The 16,627-nt window shown below is 42.5% G+C and overlaps 1 protein-coding gene across 2 annotated transcripts in view; it reads left to right on the forward strand.

Moving 5' to 3' along the window:
- crtc3 (CREB regulated transcription coactivator 3) overlaps positions 1–16,627 on the forward strand; it is a 44,844-nt gene that overhangs the window by 16,089 nt on the left and 12,128 nt on the right. The window contains exons 5-6 of one of the 2 annotated variants that reach the window (XM_005937931.3): positions 9,234–9,296; positions 13,200–13,303. In XM_005937931.3, the coding sequence (XP_005937993.1) occupies positions 9,234–9,296; positions 13,200–13,303 (167 nt within the window). The remainder of the gene's footprint in view (positions 1–9,233; positions 9,297–13,199; positions 13,304–16,627) is intronic. The other variant, XM_005937932.3, reaches the window with a different exon arrangement.

Genomic DNA, 16,627 nt, shown 5'->3' on the forward strand with positions numbered 1-16,627 from the left:
TAATCAAGGTTCAAGGTTCTTTAATACAAGAGCATTTAAGATTTAAGCTACAAAGATCCAATTTCAAATCCCTTTGAGGATCAGGGGCACGCTGTGGTCTCATGCCAGTGCCACTGCTGAAAATGAAAAACTGTAACGTAATCAGATCTTTGCAATCAGAATAAGTTGCTCTCAATGTTTCATATGATTTAAGACTGAAATCGATGAAGTAAAGCTGTTTCTGCTGCTCTTCTCTTTGATCAATATATGATGTTAGATCAGAGTAAATGGATTGGATTTATATAGCGCTTTTCAAGGCACCCAAAGCGCTTTACAATGCCACTATTCAGTCACTCTCACATTCACACACTGGTGGAGGCAGCTACAGTTGTAGCCACAGCTGCCCTGGGGCAGACTGACAGAAGCCAGGCTGCCATATCGCGCCATCGGCCCCTCTGGCCAACACCAGTAGACAGTAGGGTAAAGTGTCTTGCCCAAGGACACAACAACCAGGCGACCTTCCGGTTACAGATACGCTTCCCAACCCCCTGAGCCACGGTCGCCCCAAAGTAAAGTGCTTGGGAGCCATAAATAAGGACCCATATTAGCCCGTCCCCTCTTAGTTTTCGTTTTTCTTAAACATATGCATATTTGTACTTAAACAATGGAGAAGTACTTCTCTTTTTTGACTCTGCACACAACCACGTTTTCATAGGCACTTGTTGTCATTTGCACGTGTCTGCGTTTGAGACGCCTCGAGAAGCGACAGCGGTCATCTCTTGATGATAATGCAGCCATAGCTATTTTACAAATCAGGTCACGGTCCTTGGACCACCTGCGTTTGGCAAGTGTCCTCGTTCTGTAAGCTGTCTGTGTGGACCAAATAAGTGAACACAACACAAGCTCCCCTCTGCACTGTCACTGTTATGCTTTTCCTCTCAGCCTGCTGACGGATATGTAGCTTGGATAAAGACATAACACATGATTGGAGGGGAAACAGGAAGTGTGTTTGGCCTGAACTTGTGTCACATTTGGGAAGCTCTTCTTCAACTGGTTGGCCAGGAAGTCCCATTGAAGAAATTTTGTGTGTTGCAATCCTTTGCAAGAGGCTAATGTTCATTTGTTTTCCATATTTAAACCCACTCAGCCACAGATGGGGTCTTTGGATGAGACTAAGGTTAATAAGCATTCATGGAAATAGTCTCAGGCCCTTGTGTTGTTACAGTCAGAAGCAGATCCTCCAGCTAGACTGTCTCAGGGGAGAGTGGGGTGGTAAGTGTTTACAGCGCCAGCTACATCTGCACTACATTACTGTTAGTCAGTTGTGGAGAAGAGCCACAAAACACTTTAACCGTTTCGTTGCATTAGCTCAGCAGTGTGTTCGGTTTCACTGCTTAAAATCAGCTGCTCAGAAAGGACACACAGCAACCAGGAGAAATCTCATCATATTTTGCTGAGTTTTTGGTTTGATGTCATGTGCTGCACTGAGTAAAAGTTTGACAACAAGCCCAAACATGTTGGCAGAGTAATAAAGAGCAATGGTGAGGGCCAAGAAGAGCAACATAATTCAGTCCTGAGCATGTGATGGTAGAACACGGTCTACATGTAATGTATCTACATACAACCTTGAGTTGGTATACGCTGTGGAGAGACCTGTGTTCGATTGTAACCCAGCTTCTATAAACGTTCGAACCAAAAAGCAAAGCAACAATAAGAGGTAAGGTGCTATTACAGGGGAAAAGATCACCGTTAAGTCAAATATCCACATGTCAGTTTGGGCCACTGTGTTTTTGTGATGGTATAAAACTAACAGCTATAAAGCTGTGAATACGTTAATGTTTGAAAGTGTCAGAGCTAGCTACAGTAGCTTTCTGACAGCTAACATATAGGGCGCTAAAATAATCCTTAAGGTGTTTCGGAGCTTAGTTGCAAAGAATGGATCCAAATTAGGGAAACTTGATTTCCCGGGAATTGTGTGTGCGGCGCTGTCGGCCTCCGCAGAGCCCGATCTTAGAGTACTTGAAGAGAAAATCTCCAGATGAACTGTGGCAGGTCTGGATAAAGTGTGTACACAGCACAGAGTACACACTTTACCAGCCGCTGTTAGAAATAAGATGGTGTTTTAATAAAAGCTGCTTTTCATGAAGATGATTGAAAAATATATATTTGCATTCATTAGCACATCTGTCCTCTTGTAAACAGATGACTGATGTTGAGGTTTATAGACTCTGTTACATAAGCTGAGGGATTGCCAGGCATGAGAGAAATGCAGGGGAACAGAGCTGTTCACATAGCCTTTAACCGCCCAGTGACCAGCAGTCTGGCCAAAGGAATATTTTATCATCTCTCTGGATTTTCTTTTTCTCTGAGGGGAAAAAGAGTTGTATCCTAATGCGTCCATCTGTAGTGAGCCAGGGTTTTTGATATCCACCATCTGTCCTTCCTACACACCAACACCTTTCTGAACAGTCCAGTGTTAAAAAGGTGCGTTGTTTTTTTTTGTGTGTGGGAAGACTGCTCTTAAAGGGGGTTAGTTCCTACAGATGCTTCAGGCATAAAACCTGAGTACAGCTCTGGGTCCCTTTGGAGACCATCTGCTTCAGGGTCAGAGCATCAATGCAGTCCCACGCTCTGCTTCACTTCCATGCACCCATCTTTGGCCTGCTGTTCCTGTACCAGCCTCTCTGGGGATGAAATCTCAGCCCAGGCTCCCAGGAGGCTGCAGTGCAGAGAAGAGGACTTAAATTCCACCGCAGTCTCTGTCGGAGATATTTTGTGACGATTGCTAAGGGATTGTGCCCTCGGTCTGATGGCCCTGGTGGCTGCTGCTTTTTCTATGCATTCATTGAATGAGCTGTGGGTTTTTTGTGTATTTGTTTCAACTAAACAACTGCTGTCTCACCTGAAAACTGCGTCATGCTGCTGCTGCTTAACACAAACGCCGGTTGGCATTCACATGTACAACACGGCATTAACATAACCAGTCTTGGATGAATTTAGACCGGTCTGCCCTTTTTAACAATCACACGTATTTGTGCAAGTTAAATATTTGTTGTGGGATGGGTGGGATGGGTGGGATGCCACAGCTCATCTGCATTCCTTTGCCTACGTCATATCTAAATATAGCTACAGGTTGTACACCCTGCAGTAACAGCCAGGTAATGTCGCACACGTAGTGTTGTAGCTTTTTGTTGTTGTTTTTACAGTTGCATGAATGCAGTAAGTTGTCAGGTAAGTCTGGAGGTTTGCAGACCTTTATACTCACAAAGCTTAATAGTAACACTAATCGTGTTTCCAGCACGGCACTCTGGGTGTTGGTTTCCCGAGACGCTTCTGTCACAGACTGTTGGAGGTCAGAGGTTTGTCTTAAACTGTCAGCGTTGCTAACATGAGTAAGTGTTGCGTGAACATTTGTGCTGATTTGAGAAAACATGATTCCAGCCTACATCATTGTAGAGACATCCTATGATACGATAATTGTCACAATACTTCACTCACAATGTGATAATATTGCGATTTTTAATGTTTTGCAATATACCAAGAATTGTAGTAACCACAAAATTATGGAGTCAGTCTGCTATAAGTCTATTAGATGGGGTCAAGTCGGCAATTACATGCAATCTATGTGTGATACATGATTGACAATCACACGTGTGTTGCTGTCTACACAGACAGAAATTCTCATTTTACTGTTAAATTTGTGCTCAGTTACCTTCCTGCTCAACAGCAGCCCGTTGAAACTCATTCAGCCTGATGGCAACATGCTGGCAATCTGTGTGCGTTTATAAATGAGAAGTTATTTGCATCAACAAGCTCTGAGTGAGCGTAGTCAGTCAGACTGCAACTGTTTGCCTCGTGTCAGGCGTGATGAGCCTCTTCAGGGCTCGCAAAATCGCTAGCCCGACGTCCCGGGGATAGCGATTTTTCCAGTCGGGCTACCAAAATCTATCTCTGCCCTGCCCCTCGGGCTATTGTCATAGGAAAAATATATGTCAATGCTTTTGCATTCTTTCGGAAATGTAGCTGGGTAATTATGTCATTGGCATCGGTGAGCCACTGTCAATATGTGACATATTGAAATCGCGTTTGAATTTGCGCTTGTTTTTTTGCTTTCACTTTGCAATCGTGCGAACTGTGTATAGAGAGCGACAGCACTGATCTGTGAGTGATGATAATTTGTGCACCAATTCCTCTGACATCGTCTTATTAATCGTTAGCTTACTATGCAAACATGACAAGTGAAATCTCCCGCAGCTTAAACATGTGAGAGGTTGATCGCGCAGAGAATCGCTGAGCTTATGTGAGTGGTGTGTAAAAGCAGCAGGATTATATTTTAGTTCTGCTGAGCCAAATAAGACAGGTCAGGGTGAAGAAGTGACAGCCAAAGAAAAGCTTACCACAAAACGGAGAAGTTATGACAAATCAGACTATAAGGCAAAAAGAAAGTGCAGCTTTATGGTTTCATGGACAAAAGAATTTCTGTGGCTGCAATATGATGAGCTAAATAACCAGGGCTGCACATAAGTGGTCCGCAGTAGGGCTGCTCAATTAATCGAATTTTAATCTCGATTACGATCTGGGCTTTCAACGATCATTAAAAATGACTGAGCCGATTATTAGCCCCTCCCTCGTGCTTTACTCTCGCGCTGCTCCGTGTGGCAAATCGAGCGCACCTCTCTGCATTTCGAACACGCGTCACAACAATTAAGAGGACCCGAGGGAAGCTCGGAAAGCTAAGCAGAAGTTATTTGGAGAGGAGAGTGACTGCCGTTGGTTGAAAAGAGAGGTAAAAAAAACTTCAGTGGTGTGGAAACATTATGGGTTCGCGGAGTCAGACGTGGATCAAGTAGACATAGTGTGTAAACTTTGCTACAGTGTGTAGCTGCACCACAGAGCAACACTGCAAAGTTCACTAAACATAGATGTTTACATTTTTCATTTATTTTTTATATTGCAAACATTTGCACTGTTATCAGTATTTGCACACTATTTTATATTATTTTTTGACAATCTTTAAAGTCATTATTCAATACATTGTTATTGTTAAATAAATATCGTCAAATAATCGAGATCTCAATTTCAGTGAAAATAATCGTGATTATCATTTTTGCCATAATCGAGCAGCCCTACTGCAGGTGCGCATTCGCTGTCAAAATAAAAAAACGCGCACAAGATAAGAAGTTGCAACGCGTGTTTGCTACATAAGATTTTCTGGAGGAGGACAGACATTTGTTTAGAACTCTTAAAGATGTCGAAGAAGCTCCTTTAAGCAATTACTTTGGTGTTCCTCCACCTCCAAACAAATGTCAGAAGGAGTCCGAACCACAAAAGAAGCGCGTATTCTCGGAAAAGTGGTTGCAGGAGGTGAGCTGGCTTCAAACAAATGATGAACGCACAGAGATGTGGTGCGGAATGTGCCGTGAAAATCCCACTCTAGCGGACAAAAACAGTGCTTTTTATATGGACGCAAACGCGCGTTGCAACTTCTTATCTGGTGCGCGTCTTTTATTTTGACAGCGAATGCGCACATGCGGACCACTTATGTGCACCCGTGTAAATAACATAATGTTCTGCCGGGTGTGTTGTTGGTTTTCTCTCGATTTCTGAGTCGACAAGCGCCTTTGTTACTGGGACCAGTCATTTTAAGAAAGGCCCCCATTAGAACCCATGAGAAATGCAAGAAATGCATTATTGCTCAGTCTGCAATATCTTTCCCAGAACAAACACCAATTGCAAATAACATACTAAAAATAAACCTGAAAAATCTGTTTAGAACAGCTACTATGTTGCAAAGAGTGAACTACCACTGGCACAATTTAGCAGTCTTTGCAAACTTCAAAAAGCAAATGGCCTCGATCTTGGTTCCACTTGTCTCTTACCCGTGACTTCAGTGGAAATTTCAAATTCAGGATCTGACACAGACTGATTCATGTCCTACACAGTTCTTACAAGTTCATAGAAATTTCTGTTCAATTAGAACCAAGTATTTGAGTTGATGATTGTAATTTTTATACAATGTTGTAATTTGTTTTTCAACAATTTTTTGATTAATGTTTTGTTTCCTTTACAATATTATACTTTAATGTATAATATTGTAAAGGAAACAAAACATCAATCAAAAAATTGCTCTCTTTTTTATTCGGGCTACTTAAATTTATTTTGGGCTACCAAAAACTGAAGAGTCCCTGCCCGAAGGGCTACCAGGGATTTTGAAATTTTGCGAGCCCTGCTCTTGTTTGTAGTGTTCCCAAAGTATTTTCATGTATTTAATAAAATCGATATTTGATGTCCCTGCATTGACATAGTATTGCCATCAAAAAGTCTCACTGAACATATTGTAATGTTCAGTTTGAATTTATTGCCCACATTAAAGTTGGAAAGAGGATGGGCAGCTTGCTAGCTTTGGAGCAATGCTAGCTTTGCAGTGTGCTCCACTGGTTTCCAGTCAGACCCACCCTGGATTTTTTTTAATATCCACTTTTAAAACACCAAGACAGTCGGCTTGAGACGTCACGTAGGGAACCCAGTCAGTGTTGTCACAGGTCTGCACTGGTGCCCTTTGAGAACCAGCCCACATTATGTCAGTTCTGAGAACTGATTATTATTTTTTTTTTTTAAATTTATTTAACCTTTATTTAACCAGGAATGTCCCGTTGAGATCAAAGACCTCTTTTTCAAGGGAGTCCTGGCCAAGAGGCAGCACATTTCAAGACAAATACAAACAAACAAAGTTAAAATTACACAAAACAATTACACATTATTGAGGCAACCTGTAAGCCTTTGAGTTTAGTTTTAAAAACATTTAAAGACAACAATTCAGTTATGTAGCCACAGCAGCAGAGGTCGAATTCCTCAGAGAAAAAAGTCACAGCGGGCTCTCAGCTATATCTTAAGCCTAACTTAGACAGTGAGAGGAAACGTTAGCCTTCACACAGACAAAGTCCACTCAGAGATTCACTGCCCAGCAGGTTCGAACCCAGGCTCACACGTCGGGCAGTTAAATTCTGTCTCCCTGTACTGAAAGTGAAGATGTGGCTAAACAGCTTGTTAACAAAGTGCCTGACGTCATTGTGTTTCTGGTTGCTTTGATTTTTGGTTTTCCAACTATTTCTTTGATGGCAGCTGAAAAACAGGAGCATGTTGTTAATATATAACGCTAGTGGTGCAACGGATCAAATATCTCACGGATTGGATCAATTTTCGGATCAGCAAAAATGAGAAGAAAAAAAGACAAAAATTTGACTCGCCATTTACTCATTTAAGTATTTTTTGCCTATTAAAAAACATTAAATTCAAGACTCATTCCACGCACTTATATAAAAATAAATTAAGGTGCAATATGGACTTTATGGACCATGCTGGGCATCCTCTGCACACGGCCATAAACAACCAGAGGAGTCTGTTCAATGACAGGTTGCTTCTCCCAAAGTCAAGAACCAGTAGACTTAAAAACTCCTTTGTCCCACACGCCATCAAACTGGGAGGGGAAACGGGGACAGAGGAGGGGGGAACAAGTAAGCTGTAGTGCCTTTTCACTGTGCAATAGTTTTTGTTAATATCCAACGGTGTAATAGACTCACAATACTTGAAATGTGCCGTTCCCTTGTATTCTTATTCCTGTTTATTCTATTTATCCCTTTTGTATTCTCTGTATTTATATATGTGTAAATATGGTATATTTCTGCTCACATTCTGCAACTTCTGTTGCAGAATTTCCTGGAGGAATCCACCCGAGGGATAAATAAAGTTTCATCTAATCTAATGTAATCTATAGGGCAGGGCAGGGCCTTGTATCTACCACTCTGCTGTGATATAAATGGCCTGTATTTATATAGCGCTTTACTAGTCCCTAAGGACCCCAAAGCGCTTTACACATCCAGTCATCCACACATTCACACACACATTCACACACTGGTGATGGCAGCTACATTGTAGCCACAGCCACCCTGGGGCGCACTGACAGAGGCGAGGCTGCCGGACACTGGCGCCACCGGGCCCTCTGACCACCACCAGTAGGCAACGGGTGAAGTGTCTTGCCCAAGGACACAACGACCGAGACTGTCCAAGCCGGGGCTCGAACCGGCAACCTTCCGATTACAAGGCGAACTCCCAACTCTTGAGCCACGATCGCCCACCTGGACTATAACAATGATATAATAACGGTCACGTAGCTTCCCGTTGCCCTGGAGGTCCACCCATTTGTAGTTAGGGCAGCAGAAGATGCCTGGGACAGTTCAGCCATAACTTTGAACTTTTCCTGCTCACACATGCCTGGAGCGATCTTGTCACTGAAGTGGACGCGCAACAGGATATCATAGCGTGGCTCAAGCATGTTCATCACAGTTTAAACCCCTTGTTTTGCACAAGAGAATACGGCCTTCCATCTGCAGCTAAACACCCCAATAGCTTCTGTAATAGCTTTAGCCCGGTCGGACTGGGCAGCAAAGGGGCTGCTTAAATACCGCAAACTCCTCTGCTCCTCCACTTGGACCGCTAGCGCTGACCATAACTACCGCTTGACAGACTGACCACCATACACACATATTTTTTTTTATTTTTCTTCTTTTTCGAATCTTCGGATCACGTGCGTGCCGAACCGTGGAGTGGGATCGGTTCGGATTACGGATCAACCGTGATCCGTTGCACCACTATATAACGCTAAGAAAGCATTCCGCAAACATCCCAGCCGGCATGACTGGAGAGAGGGTGGTCTAGTTTATTATTTATTTATTTTTAGTTTTTAGTTCTTTCCATCACAGTTGAGTATTTTTAGAAAAGTAGCTGTGCCAGTTGGAGAAAAACAAACTGTTACTACTTCCTTTTACGTAGAAGTCAGGACCCTTTTTGATGAGCGCTTTAGGACAAAATCCACTCAGTCAGCGTTCCCACTCCATCGTTTCAGGCTTTGACGACTCTGTTTCTCGTCGTTTCCTCAGAGTGCTGGTTGCACGTGTGAGAGGTTTATAAACCTAGCTTGCTTCTTGTCTTTGTCTTCATTTTTCCTTCCCATCAGTCTTCAGCCTGTTTTGAATTTATCCCCTCTTTCCATTTTCCTCTGAAATAAAGGCCTATTGTGCTGGGTCTTGAGTGTTTTCCGAGGTCTTTCTTCTTTCCATGTGTATGCCAATGCAAATATGTCACATTTTTTACAGGGATATTTTCTCCTCTTGCAGAACTTTAAGGCTGGACCCAGGGGTCTCTGCTTTTACCCATTAAATGTGTCTGTCATGCTTTTCCTCTGTCTGTCTTCGAAGGGAACAGCAGCCATGGACTGAGGAAAAACGGCCGGGGTTTAGATTAATATCACAACTCAACAGGTGACCCCTTGACCCCATCCCTCTCTTTCTCAGTCTTTTTCCCCTCTTTCGCTCGGCCTGCCTTATCCCTCGCTTACAGTGGCAAACAATTCTGTTCTTTGTCTTTTTGCAATCCGTCTTGTCTACATCGTGTCCTGGTTTCTATCTGTTGTAAATCTCTGCCTGATTTGTAACATCTCAATAATCCCCTTCTTCTTTCTTCCTTTGAAGCACTGGAATAGAGGACCCAAGTCTCAGCTCCAGAGTCTTATCACTCATTTCTTTGTAGCTTTCCACTCCTGTTTTCAGTCTGTAACATTAGGTACTCACTAACCAGCTTTAGGACTCTTTGCAGTCTAACATCAAGGTCCCTTACTCACATTTTCTGACTCTCAGCCTTTTTACATCATCTCTGAAATGTTGTATTGTCTTTGGGTTCTCTGATTTTTCTGGAGTCAGTTTGTGTTGGCGGCAGTTGCAGGAAAAGGTTGAGAACATGTTGGAATTAAAGCGAGTTCTGCATTGATTACTCATAAAATGTGGTCTGATCTTAATCTCTTTCACAGCTCTGGACCAACACAATGTGACCAAAGCAATAACAAACCAACAGCTGCACTGTACTCGATTGTTGCGGGGAGCAGCGGCTTCCTTAGCACCATTCTTCTTTACTGTTTGTCTGATTGGATTTCTTATTATAAGAGAACAGGATTAAAAACACACAAGTGGAATATGTAGAAAAGAATAAAATGGCACACATTGCAAAGTGCTTGAGTGCTTTCTACAAGTATTACCTCGCTGTGACCGTTGGCTTCTGTGAAACACCGAGTTGCAGCTCTCGAGGTACAGACTGGATGGGATATATGAAATATCTGCGCACATATACTTGTAAAATGGCACCAGATCAATTTTATACCAACTCCAATGTGGCGTTCCCATCTTCATTCAGCATGATATTTTTCCATAACCAACTTTGAGTATCAGCCTCCAGGTCGTCACCACGGAGAATAGTTTGTCTAAAATACACATTTTTAGGTTTGCACCAGCGGATTATCAGAAAACGGTGTTTCTGTTACTATGACAACAACATTAAATTGGATCAATCAGTCAATCAACTTGTTTTTCTTTGGGGTTTTTTGGCAGATTGATCACGACGTGTTGGCAATCCGTCTGCATTTGTAAATGAGATGGCAGTTTTTTTGCACACCTTCACCAGTCTGAGAATAACTGTAACCAGCTGAAGCTGGATCACGATTGTTTGGAGACAGGTTGCCTCCCATTATGAGATTTGTGCGATTGCCTTGTGAATAAAAATGGTTGTCCAGACTGTGACACACTCTCAGTCTATGAATGAACACTTGGTTGCTGCAGTTGACCGCCAAATATGGAAATAAATTGCAATTATCACAGTAGCAAGGACGTTGAAGTTTGTTTTTTAACGTATAAAAATGAGGACACTTACTCAATACTTTGATTTTATTTTAATTTTGTAAGTAAAAGGCAGCTTCAATGAGTCAGTTAACTCTAATAACGTCAGCTGTGAAAGGGTTTAAATCTGACTTAAAGACTGAACACACGACCACATTTGATGAGTACTGAGTGCAGAAGTCTGGATCTGGATCTCCTACAACAGGGGGAAAATGAAAATGACATGTCTGAATTTTAAATGCTTTGAAGATAATTCAATGTTTTATTTTTTTTTTTTCTAAATTTGCAATCAAAATGTTTGTAAATGCACCTGTTTGCTATGAATGGGGGCAGATCACAGAGTCTCCACCCTGTGCTTGTTTAACTGTTGTTTAAAGGCTATTTCCTAACTTAGAATGTATTACTGTGTGTAATGTGAATGTGTGTGTGAATGGGTGGATGACTGGATGTGTAAAGCGCTTTGGGGTCCTTAGGGACTAGTAAAGCGCTATACACATACAGGCCATTTACCATAAAGTCAGTGATCATTAGGACTGGGCGATATGACCCAAAATTCATATCTCGATCTTTAGCTGGATGGCGATATACGATATATATCTCACCATATTTCTTAAAGCCATAAAGTAAGAACAAAGAGAGAGCTCTTAGTCAAAGCTGTGTCCCAGATCTCATACAGACACTTTTATTAACATACAGCGCAGATGTACGTGCAAAAATTACTCAGAAATAAATTATCAGCATTTAATAATAATGCTCCATAAATAAAATAAACCAATGTTGTTTTTGTGCATAACAAAAAGCTCACAATTGTGCAGTCAAAATGTAAACTAACAGATGCTGAGCATAATAACAAAGACAGATTTCACAGCTGCTCTGTTCCCAACTTCTACTGCGTGACTGACAGCCTGGAGTTTGAAATCCTCTTTGTAACCGTGTCTCTGAACAGCTGCCATTTATGGTCCTTATACACACACGTTACGGTAATATTACGTTGAAGCACAGTACTATCACTCCGCGAGGCTCCTGCCTACGATAGCCGTAATGCTCCGACAATCCATCAAGCGGTGCGGCCTTGTAGCTTAGCAAAGTCGTACTAAATCATTTTTCACAGAATTTTGAGCGCCATGTACCACAGAAAATCGGTTCGATATCAGTGAGCACAACCAGAATTCATACATAAGGCGTGCTGTCAATTTTTGAGAAAATTAAAGGACTTTAGGGCATGCAGCCCCCGTGCGTGGGGCTCCATGGCGTTAGCGCGTTAAGGCATTGACGCCGTGCAGCCCCACGCACGGGGCGATCCGCGGTAACTCGTTAATGGAGATTTGCCACGTTAACGTCATTTTAATGAGATTAACGCTGCCAGGACTAAAGTAGTAATTTCCAAATGTTTTGTTTTTACCGACCAGCTCCTCTTTGATAGCTGCCGTGTCCATCTAGTCGTTGCCTGCAGGTGAAGCGATGGGGGAGTCGGAGTAACGCAGCGTAGAGACAAAAGTGGACAAGAAGCAAACTTATAATTATAACGTTACATAGACGCTATCGATATAAACGATATTGTCACATCTCTTATCTCGTATAAAAATATATCGATGTATTGAAAAACTCGATGTATCGCCCAGCCCTAGTCATCATTATAATTGGCACAGTGAAGAAAATGGTCATTTTGATGTGTCTCTGTTATTTTATTTCAAACCACAGCACAGATTTATATTTACAGCCAAAGTGTGTAGATGCATTAGCTTCATTTCGATGTGCTCAATAATCAAACGTACTCTCCTGCCTCAGCCTACAGTAATGGATGGTACAAAGCAGACTTGGAATAAAATCTGGCAGCTTTAAAAGCTTAAACTGGATCAAGTATAAATGGTAAATGGCCTGTATTTGTATAACGCTTTACTAGTCCCCAAGGACCCCAAAGCGCTCTACACATCCAGTCACCCACCCATTCACACACACATTCACAGTATAAGTGTGATTACAACACTTTTCTACATTGTGATGCACAAAAGCAGCTATTTAGGCTTAATGGAGCGCACTAAAGAAAGCTCTCAGCTGAAGCGCTGCAAGACGAAGATGCTGTGCGTGGGCTGGCTCGTGTGTGTATGTTCAGAGATTGCTTCAAGTGAAAGGTGAACATATGTGTGTGAAATGTTGGATTGGGCATCTACCGCCAAGAAAAGCGCAGCTTCAAATCAAATAATCAGATGAAATTGGATTGTTATAACATTCATATTAATCTTAACCATTGCATGGAGTTCCCTGTGTCTCGTTCAGGGTTTAAGGTGATTATGTTACGATGTCCTGCTAAAGATTGAGCTGAGTGCTGTGAGGGTGTTTATGTGTAAGGTCAGCGGGAGCCTGCAGATGAATGTGGCCCATGTGCAGCCAGAGCAGGAATGATTCACTGACCTTACAGCCCTCAGAAACCTTCTGCCTCTGTCCAGGGTGCTGGAATACACACCATAATTTCTTCCTCCTCCTCTTCCTCCTACACAGAACCAACTCAGACTCTGCTCTTCATACAAGTGCTATGAACCCAAACCCTCAGGACCCATTTGGCATGCACCAGCAGATGGGTAGAGGACCCCCACAGCGCAATGGTGAGAGTATCATACGCACACTCATTCAGAGAGCACTTTCTATGCGTCCCTTTTGACAGTGTTTAGTGTTGTAAGTTAGAATTTGACTTAAGAAGACCTGCAATTCATCTCCATCATTAAGACATGCCTTTAAGTCGCAAAATTAAAAAGACATTTGGAGTTTAAAGTAGTCTTATTCCTGTAAATATTACCTATGTTCACAGCAGCTACTTTGCTCTTATTGGCCATCAAAGAACCTGACATCATCAGGCCTCAGTTTGCCTGAAGAGAGACGCAAACAAACCAGAAAATGTCTCCTCTTCACTCCGTGGGTTTTGTGCGTCTGTGCTTCACCGTGAGTTTGTAACTTCTGTGCAGAGTGAGTCACCCGATTCACTTTAAGCTACAAGCAAACAAGATGGTGTTGCATTTGGTTGCACAGGTGTGATATGGAAGTACAGTGCTTAACAAATTTATGAGACGGTCTGTTGTAAAAATAGGAAAACACACTTTTGGAAAATATGTTTAAAACAAAATAATTTCCTTAACTCAATACACATGTTTAACAACATTATATTCTAGTATTAAAATATCATTTCGATTAAAGAACTTGCACATGCAGATGGATTAACCATGACACAAACATAAAAATGGTTTTGTTGATTAGCAGTACTGTTATGTTACGGTACCTGTGGTGTAAACCTGGACTAATACATTTGTTAAACTCTCTGTTTGAACATCTTTAAACTTCCCAGCTTTGTGTCTTAAAACACATACTCAGGCTCATTTGAAGCCACGGTCTGCCCCACCAGCTAATTTTAGTTCAAGCAGAATTTGTGAATTAACGTCTAACACAGTGCTGCTAAACAGGCCGGATTAGCATAATCCCACAACAGCTGAAAAGTGCCACAGGAAGTGGAAGGTTTTGCAGGTGATCTAAGAGTAAATCACCAATTTATGAGAAAAGACGTGACCGAGTCATTTCAGTAATGAGCAACACGAGCTACCACGAGCTGTGCATAACAGGTTGACAAAACTAACGACCGAGGAGAGGGGGCAGAAGGAGAATCGCTGTGTTTTTGGGTAAAATCTTCTGTCAGCCACTGAGAAATGCTGTTCTCCAAATCCCGACAGCTGAGATGGAGTGCAGGATTCATCCAGAGTGAGGCTGCTTTATATTCCCAACCAGAGGGCGGGATGTAAACCTGGAATCTGTCTTTAACAGCTGACCTGTCGGATGTGTAGAAAAACACAGAGCATTAGTCAGATTCTGACCGACTGTGTTTAAATGACTTGAGAAGTATACACTGTTGCCTATATGCGTCCCCTCTCTCTGACCTTTCAAATCAGCTCGGATGCATTAAAACAGCAGTGCTGAGGAGCAGAAATATGCAGGGCTTGGTTCAGAGGGAGCAGTCGTTAAAGACTGAAGGAATGGATCTTACAGCCTTGTGCTTGTTCTAACAATGATTGCTGCAATGACAGACACGGGGCTAAATGATGCCACAAACAGCAGCAGTGACCTCGTCCTCCTGCAAATCTGAGCAAGTCAGAAAGTCCAAGCTGAATTAATCAGCAGGTTCCATCGCTAACCTGTTTGTGTGCCTGCTTTTTGGTGCCAACAGAGGTTTTTATTTTGCCCTGAGCCACTTAATCAGGTCCTAAATCTAACAGGAACCATCACATGAAAGAATCTGAGGAATAACAGTGTGAAACGCTCCACCAACAGGCCAGGAAACAGTCCAGCGAGACTAATTACAACCCACTCGTGGATTTAGCCTCAAAAACTTAGCCAATGTGTTACACTTCAGAGTAGAAAGCTGGATCACTGCAATACAGAGCTGATGTGTTTTAGTCATATAGAGTAAGCAGACCGCTCCTATACTGGGCTCATTTCATTGTAATCATGCTAGTTTATGATGTTTGTGTTTCTGTTCCCCTGGTCATTTATTAACAGAGAACACAGTCCAACCAGCTGCATTTCAGGCCAGTAAGCCACTCTAGGCTCAGTTACACAACTCACCATCAGCCCTTTGTGGTTTAAAACAGTCTGTTTATACGTCTGTAGCTGAGCCAAAGAGAGAGAGTCGACTCAGAGTCAAAGAGCTGATCGTCCTCCTCTCTGCACTCGTTAGTCCTTCACTTTGTGCTTCTTTGTTATCTCAGTGCTGATGAAGTGTGGAACAGAAGTGCTCCTGCAGTGGATTCCTACTCCTTCTGTTTAGACAACACATTCAAACAGGATATTGCCTCAAGATCTAACCCGAGAAAGAGCTTCATTTATGCACACAGGGTTGCTTTTGCCTGTATGTTAGTTCCAGCTCGCATGCACTGATGGGAGTGGCTACCCGTGGATCCTAGATGGACGTAGCCACTGTGACCCATTAGTTTTTGTGTTTATAGCATATTGGCTGTTGATCAGTGGGTGGAGTACTGAGTTACCAACTGTTGTTAGCAAACTGCATCCATGAAGTGGACACACAGCACACTGAGTAAAATATTACAGCCTTACGCACCAAACCTGAAGCACAGACTTCTTGGATGGTCTGTGCTGCATCTCAGCTGTAACATTTGCTCGTCTGTTAACGTGCTCCAAAATGCACAAACGGCACCCCAGAGGTCCAGTTCAGCGACTCCAGTTAATGGAGGTGAGGCCCAGCATGCAGCTATGGGACTACAGCTGTCAGCACACAGCACACACCCCGTACTTAAACAAAATCCAAACAGGTGTGCTATGAAGGGAGAAATTACCCAAGAAGACCAAAATAACTAAGCGGTAATTGTATTTTTTTTTTTTAATAATGAAAAAAAAAGAGGTATTTTAAAATGAAACCTTAACATTAAAGCCTCATTTGGCCATTAGAGGAGCTGCAGCTTGAGACTCCATCAGTCAGAATCCATAAGGTTTCTTTAGTCTCCCATCATTGGAATTGTTAAGAGGCTCAAACCACTGAAGGATTTATGTCTATAAATGAATGTGTAATTATGATAATGTCCGTTGACAATCGTTTAAGTAGTTAAACTTTATTCGGTGCATTTATGTCAAACTGATAAATCATTAACTGTATCTGCAAAGAGCTAATTCTGTTTCTCCAACATGAACTAAGAAGTCTGTGGGGAACTATGCACAGTGCAGTCTGCGCTCACAGCCTGTTGTAAATGTAAAATACATGTTGCACATGACCCACAGGCTCTGTGTCGTTTCCTCTGAAAGAGGCCTTGAGATGGAGCAGCCTGGTGTCACGGCCTCCTGCACGAGCGCACAGAGCTGTGAGGCTCCAGGGCCTCGTTGACACCTCTCAAGGCTTCGGCGGACTTAGAGTGGTGTTAAGCCCTGGCTGATTA

Source organism: Haplochromis burtoni, unplaced genomic scaffold, assembly GCF_018398535.1.
Source record: "Haplochromis burtoni strain Fernald_Lab_line unplaced genomic scaffold, NCSU_Asbu1 Contig_231, whole genome shotgun sequence".
Lineage (NCBI taxonomy): Eukaryota > Metazoa > Chordata > Actinopteri > Cichliformes > Cichlidae > Haplochromis > Haplochromis burtoni.